Below are 7887 nucleotides of genomic sequence, written 5' to 3'. Positions count from 1 at the left end.
GTACGGTCTTGAAAGTCGTAAGTTCTGTCTACAGTATCAAACTTTATGTGACAAAAACATGCGATGTGCCCATATATGGACATGATAATGTCATATCACCACCATATTTGGGCACACCATACTTTTTATGTCAATATAGTTTGATAGTGTAGACAGAGCTTTATTCATGAAATCCAGTGTGTAATTATGTCTGTTGTTGAGCCTGTTGATTGTAGTATGTTTTTTCTAGATACAAGAATAGAATCATGTTTGGTTTATTTTGATAGAAAAGTTAATAAAATAAAAGCAAACAACCTTCTACGCGTACATTTGGTTGATTTCTGTTTTTTTCAATTCGATTTTTTTTAGGGGAGGCGAGTGTTACATCATGTTACACCCAGGGACCAAAAATGCGTTTATTTTTCAGGTGAAAATAGGCAATTCATTTCGCAACTCTTAGAAATTTACAGACAGCAACGGCAATGATTTTCCATATTTATAGGGGGCGTGCGGAGAGTGCGCCGCCCACTGTATCCGTCACTGATAGACCTATATAATTAATTTATTATCATTATTTTAACACAAATAATTCAAAATGGCATACAAATTATAATTTCGTATACAAATAATGAATGTGAAAGAATGGAGGCTGAGAATATTTCATGGGTTGAAAAATTGACGAGGTGGAGTGAAGCCAGCCTAGTTTAATTTAATATAGTAGTCAATCTTTGATCGAATGAAATTCTATCCATTCAATGATACGGAACATTAATTTTCGCTCGTGCAAATCACATACGCCGCTTACGTTGGAATCATGTTTAAGCATCAAATTAAATAACAAACAAACTAAGCCTATTATTGGAATTTCCAAAACCATTATAAAATATTTTTTGGAAATTTCATATCTTCTTTTTAGTTTTGTCGAATAAAGTGTTTAAACCACGGTAGGCCTATGTTGATTTCGTATTTAATACTAGTTATTAATAAACTATTTTTATAATAATAATATATTGTTGTGTTAATGCTAAGATTAAGAAAAAAGCAATAACACAAGTAGTGTAGGCCTACTAGGCCTCAAGTAAAACATTATTTAGTATAACTTCCTGGTGGCGTAGGTGCGGCACAGGTTGTCACGAAACCTCAGATTCCCTAAGACCCCCTAAGACCTAAATAAGATCACAAAACCTAAGACCCAAACCTTAGATTGCCAATAGTTCCCTTTCGCACCTGCCTTGTATTTTAACTCTAAATGTGTTAACCAACTTTATTCCGAATACCACACCTTAGAATTACTACTTTTATGAAGAAAGAATCAATAAAATAACCAAGATTTTAGCCATCTATTATTGATTAAATTTATTATTCACAGAACACTGATATAAAATGGCTTTAGAACAGCTGGATACATTTCTCGAAGATGATATTGAACATACTAGTAGTAGCCCTATTATTGATGAGAAAGTTCTTCAGTGTACCATATGCGAAGGAAGACTTAACAATCCTAAATACCTTAGCTGTCATCATACGTTCTGTTTAAAATGTCTCGAAGACTGGGTGAACAGAAATGGTGAATTATTATCCTGCCCAACTTGCTCCAAATCTTGTTCAATTCCAGAAGAGGGTCTACAGGGGCTACCACCAAACACTTCGTTGGCTAATTTGTTGGAAACAATTGAACAATTCACACATGCAGATCAGATGAAGTGTGTCACTTGTGGAAAAGAAGGTCACCCTGAGAGTTACTGTCGGGATTGCAGAGAATTTTTGTGCCTCAATTGCAGTAATCACCATAAGAACATTCGATCCTGTAAAAATCACAAGCTGCAACCAGTGGAAGATGTTCGATCTATGAGTGTAAAAGACATCATTGCCATCCATCCACCTCTTTGTTCCATCCACAATGAACCTTTAAAATCATTTTGCAAAATATGTAATATTCTCATTTGCATTCACTGTTCAATTACGAACCACAAAGAATGGGAAGGAATTGAAAAACACACACCGTTAGTAAACTTATCAGATGAGTTTAAAGCCCTCAAAGCAACATCAGCAGAACTAGAAAAACTTGCCAATCAATGTATAGATAAAATGAAGGATAAAGTGGTTTTAGATCTCCATAAGAAATTAGAAGAATATAAGGCAAAGAGTTTGAAGGACATTGACAATCATGTAGAAGAATTGACAGTAAGAATAAAAGAAAATGGAGAAACATTTAAAATGGAAGTAGAGAAAATATACAACAAGAAAATGAAAGATTTCCAAATAGTGGAACGAGCAGCAGCATTTTCAGATATCAATACGTACATGTGTTTGCTTCATCACCTACAAGAGAGTGACGGAGCAGCAGCCATATCAACTGGTCAGAGTATAATCAGAGCACTGGGTAATACTATCAAAGATGCACCAACAACAACGCCAGAGGATACTAATGTAGAAATAACCTTTGTTAAAAACAAAACACAAATTGTATCATTGCAGGAAGATATTGGAATGGTAATACAAACATCAGAAGCAGCAGTATCCCTTGAGTTAGATGTACCAGAGTTTGTGACAACAGATCAAGTAATCGATGTTAAAATAACTAAAACTGCCAAATGTGATCTAGATGTGAATGATCTGGAAGCAACTTGGACACAACCTTCAGGCGAAATTAACATCGATCAAATAGAAGATGACAACGGAGACCATTATATTGTGAGAAGAAAATGTAAAACTGCAGGAGTTTGTCAAATCGATGTTAGTGTTGATGGTAGACATATTTTAAAGTCCCCAATGACAGTCAAAGTAGAAGAAGCAAAGTTGATCCAAACAGTACGAATGCCAAAAAATAGTGACAGTATTTTCACAGATGTAGTCAAAGATGATAATGACTGCTTGCTTCTGTCATGCCGCAGCAATACAATCCATAAATACAAGCAATCAGGAGGATATGTTGGTACAATTGTATTACCAGGACATGTGAAAGTTAACAGAATGTTTAAAATGAAGAATGGTAATATAGCATTAACTGACTGTGGTCAAACTGAGAGCATTAAAATATGCACGACGGGTGGTGAGATCGTTAAATCAGTTTGTGAGAACAAGGTGAAAAATCTATGTGGTATCCATGTGGATGAAGAAACACATATTGTGTATGCATGTAACGACATAAGTATGATCATGATTAATATTGAAAGTGGCAAGACTATTTTAACACAAAAAACTGGTGGTTGTGATCTTGCTCTTACAAGACAAAAACAAATTCTTTTATTGACAAACAACGGTATACAACTTCTTAATAGTAAGGGGCAGTCCAGTAAAGTAATTATCAATACTGGTTCTGGTGATAGTGAAGTGACGAATCCACATGGAGTAGAAGTTGATGATAATGACAATATCATAGTTGCTAGTAAACATGAAATACAACTATTCAGTAAATCTGGAGAATTTTTAAAAAAAATTGATAGGCCTAAGAATTTCTTGGAAAACTATCCAACATTTCCTGAAATCAGTAGTTGTAGGCCTAGTAGTAATTCAGGATTTTCTTTCGTACAACCTGTAGCAGTAAGTCACTTCAATGAGCCACGGGGACTATGCATCATATCACGTTATCCACGTAGAGTTGCAGTGTTAAATGGCAATACAGTTCAAATATTTAATTATTGATGAGGCAAACGTATTTGAGGATAAATACAAATAATAATTATAGATTAAAAACTTTCCAAATTATTGAGAAAATATATTTTTCAATGATTGATATACTACGTCATATAACTGCATAATTCATTAATTATTTAATTTTCAATTTTTATTAATAGAATAGTTAATGATAAACTGTGAACACAAAATTTAATGTCAAATCAATAATAATAAAAATACACAAAGAGAAGCTTCTACAATCTTATTGTACTCAGTGTAAATTTCAAATACTGTATTGTGACTGATTTATTTTTATTTTATGAAAAAAATGAAAGATGAATAAATTGGTGTGCTAAGAGGGCGGAAACCAAACACGAGGTAGTACGGTAGTTGATGTTTTGCGTGAAATGTGTTTTGATTTACTCTCTGTATTCATTTATCAATATTGTAAACGTAATATAATAGACGGTCTTCAGTAAATTGTCAATGATTTTTCATTTTGTTTTCTGGACTTTAATTAATTTAATTATTATTTTCAACTTTGTGTTTTATTTGTAATCTATTAGTACTGTGATATACATTTTAAATTGTACTGACCTTAAGTCTGAGACATTATAGATTGTATCTAGATTGTTGTGACAAATTTGTGTTTTAAGTTAATTTAAGTAACATTTCTTGATCATGTAGGTTTTGTAAGTAGTATAATAATGTTAATACTAGGCCTAATTCTTCCAATTGTATGTATGTAGAGGTTTAATTGCACCAGGCTATTAGTGATGACGCATAATGAAGTTGAAAACTGTCGTAGCCATGAATTTCCGTATTATTAGTGTATATATTGCTATATTCGTAGATAACGTAGTTTTCATCTTCTATTTATAGCATGAACTCTCCTAATACAACCAAATACTAACAAAACAATGAGCCAGTTGGTCTCCCATTGTCTCAAACGTCAACATCTGTTGATTGTGTTTAATTTACATTTTAGGACTGTTTAAGTTAAAGTATCTACTATGGTTTACGATATGTTTTTACAGTAGTGAATAAAATATATAACAAACACATACGTACTGCAGTTACATTTTTTATGATGCAGAGAACTAGTTGGAACGATTGTTAATAATCTATAGAGTACTACACATGCTCATGCATACACTGTATCGAAAATTCTTTTTTTTTTAATAAAGTGCTTTGATACTTACAAAATATTGTACATAAAAAATCCATCAAAACAGCAAACTAAAAGGGACAGACAACTAGGCCATATACATGGCTGCAATCGCCAAGTTAGTGTTTACCGATCAATCGACCGACCAACCGACCGACATAGTGAGCTGTAGAGTTGCGTTGCACGCGACTAAAAACGGCGAAACATCAGTATTCCATGTCGCCCACATATGTACCAAGCAAGACAATTAAACAGGGAGATGTAATGTTGTGATTTGCGAATATTATTGGTAATCATTCCATAATTTTGATATAGTCTATAAGGTGGTATACGTGTAACATTAAGCCTGGTAAAAAAAGGTGGACCTTAAACCACTCCTACATGGTTTAAACCTCATAATATCGTGCCTTATTATTTTATACACAGATAAACCTCTACCTTAGGCCAGTACTATAATATTAGAAACGCGTTTGAGGAAGCACTATGATACCTAACGTCAATAAATGCCAGTACATATAAAATAGGCCTACAGTTTTTTTATAAGCATATCAATAAAAGTAAAGTGCCTTTATTTTATATACAGTGGTCTGAAATCTAAAACAGTATCCGGGCAATAATAAAACAGTGTTCCTTTCGAGGTCCAATGTCCAAACATTGTCTAAGGTTATTGGGTTGTTTTTGTAGACAGCATCACGAGTGCAACGTTCCAAAGGTGAAGCGTCTCAAATAAATAAAATAGATAAACTACATGTAATTTCCACACTATTATATATTGTTCCGCGAGTAAAATATAATACCTGTCGTTAGGCCTATATTAATTTATGTTGTTCATTGTTCAACACACGTACATACATTTAAGAAGAGGAACTAATAGCTAGGGTGAGTTGTGTGTGTTTAGTAGTAGGTCTAGAGTGTATAATAATAAGAAAAAAAACAGCTAAAGCTATTATAAATGTCGTAGGTGTGACATATTTGTATAGGCCTATATGGCTAAAGGTAAGCCTGCGGTTGCCCTTGTGGCTAGCTTACTCATGACTAGATAGTCCCAATAATGCAAGAAAAACTTTTCATTAAATTAGTATTGATTACTATTCACAGAACATAGAAAATGGCTTCGGAACAGCTTGATACGCTTCTCGTAGATGATATTGAGCATACTAGTAGTAGGCCTATTATTGATGAGAAGGTTCTTGAGTGCGCCATATGTGAAGGAAGACTTAGCAATCCTAAATACCTTAGCTGTCATCATACGTTCTGTTTAAAATGTCTCGAAGACTGGGTGAACAAAAATGGTGAATTATTATCCTGCCAAACTTGCTCCAAATCGTGTTCAATTCCAGAAGAGGGTCTACAGGGGCTACCGCAAAACACTTCGTTGGCTAATTTGTTGGAAACAATTGAACAATTCACACATGCAGATCAGATGAAATGTGTCACTTGTGGAAAAGAAGGTCATCCTGAGAGTTACTGTCGGGATTGCAGAGAATTTTTGTGTCTCAATTGTAGTAATCATCATAAGAACATTCGATCATGTAGAAATCACAATCTGCAACCAGTGGAAGATGTCCGATCTATGAGTGTAAAAGATATCATTGCAACGTATCCACCTTTTTGTTCTATCCACAATGAACCTTTAAGTTCATTTTGCAAAATATGTAATATTCCCATTTGCTTTCACTGTTCAATTACGAACCACAAAGAATGGGAAGGAATTGAAAAACACACACCGTTAGTAAACTTATCAGATGAGTTTAAAGCCCTCAAAGAAGCATCAACAGAACTGGAAAAGCTTGCCAATCAATGTATAGAAAAAATGAAGGATAAAGTGGTTTTAGATCTCCATAAGAAATTAGAAGAAAACAAGGCAAAAAGTTTGAAGGACATTGACAATCATGTAGAAGAATTGACAGTAAGAATAAAAGAAAATGGAGAAACATTTAAAAGGGAAGTAGAGAAAATATACAACAAGAAAATGAAAGATTTCCAAATAGTGGAACGAACAGCAGCGTTTTCAGATATCAATACGTACATGTGTTTGCTTCATCACCTAAAAGAGAGTGACGGAGCAGCAGCCATATCAACTGGTCAGAGTATAATCAGAGCACTTGGTAATACAATCAAAGAGGCACCAACAACAACGCCAGAGGATGCTAATGTAGAAATAACCTTTGTTAAAAACAAAGAACAAATTGTATCATTGCAGGAAGATATTGGAATGGTAATACAAACATCAGAAGCAGCAGTATCCCTTGAATTAGATGTACTAAAGTTTGTGACAACAGATCAAGTAATTGATGTTAAAATCATTAAAACTGCTGAATGTCATCTAAATGCAAATGAACTGGAAGTAACATGGACACAACCTTCAGGCGAAATTAACACCGATCAAATAGAAGAGGACAAAGGAGACTATTATATTGTGAGAAGAAAGTGTAAAACTGCAGGAGGTTGTCAAATCGATGTTACTGTTGATGGTAAACCCATTAGGAAGTCACCAATGACCATCCAAGTAGAGAAATCAGGATTGATCCAAACAGTACAAATGCCTGAAAATAGTGTTATTACTTTCACAGATTTAGTCAAAGATAATAATGATTGCTTGCTTGTATCATGCCGTAGCAATACAATTCATAAATACAAGCAATCAGGAGGGTATGCTGGTACAATTGTATTACCAGGACATGTGAAAGTTAACAGAATGTTTAAAATGAAGAATGGTAACATAGCATTCACGGATTGTGGTCAAACTAAGAGCATTAAAATATTCACGATGGATGGTGAGATCGTTAAATCAGTTGGTGAGAACAAGGTGAATGATCCATGTGGTATTCATGTGGATGAAGAAACAAATATCGTGTATGTATGTAATGGCAAATGTATGATCATGTTTAATATTGAAAGTGGCGAGACCATTGCAGAACTACAGAGTAGTGGTTGTGATCTTGCTATTACAAGACAAAAAAATATTCTTTTGTTGAATAACGACGGCATACAACTACTTTATGATAAGGGGCAGTCTAGTAAATTCATTATCGTTGCTGGTTCTGGTGATAGTCAGGTGAAGAATCCAAATGGAGTAGAGGTTGATGATAATGACAATATCATAGTTGCTAGTGAAAATA

General features: G+C 34.0%; 1 protein-coding gene across 1 annotated transcript; it reads left to right on the top strand.

Moving 5' to 3' along the window:
• The first annotated feature begins 1362 nt into the window (after positions 1-1362).
• On the top strand, positions 1363-3708 carry LOC144841439 (E3 ubiquitin-protein ligase TRIM71-like). The gene has a single exon (XM_078697768.1). It carries the CDS (start codon positions 1363-1365, stop codon positions 3622-3624), a length of 2262 nt encoding a protein of 753 aa, XP_078553894.1. The 3' UTR covers positions 3625-3708.
• Positions 3709-7887: the final 4179 nt, after the last annotated feature.

The sequence above is a fragment of the Antedon bifida genome, chromosome 4, assembly GCF_963402885.1.
Source record: "Antedon bifida chromosome 4, ecAntBifi1.1, whole genome shotgun sequence".
Taxonomy (NCBI): domain Eukaryota; kingdom Metazoa; phylum Echinodermata; class Crinoidea; order Comatulida; family Antedonidae; genus Antedon; species Antedon bifida.
The sequence above is the reverse complement of the archived record's forward strand: the minus strand, read 5'-3'. Positions and strand labels throughout refer to the sequence as shown.

What these genes read in the sequence shown, in the direction of transcription:
- LOC144841439 (XM_078697768.1), top strand. Translation starts at nt 1,363, where the DNA reads ATGGCTTTAGAACAGCTGGATACATTTCTCGAAGATGATATTGAACAT.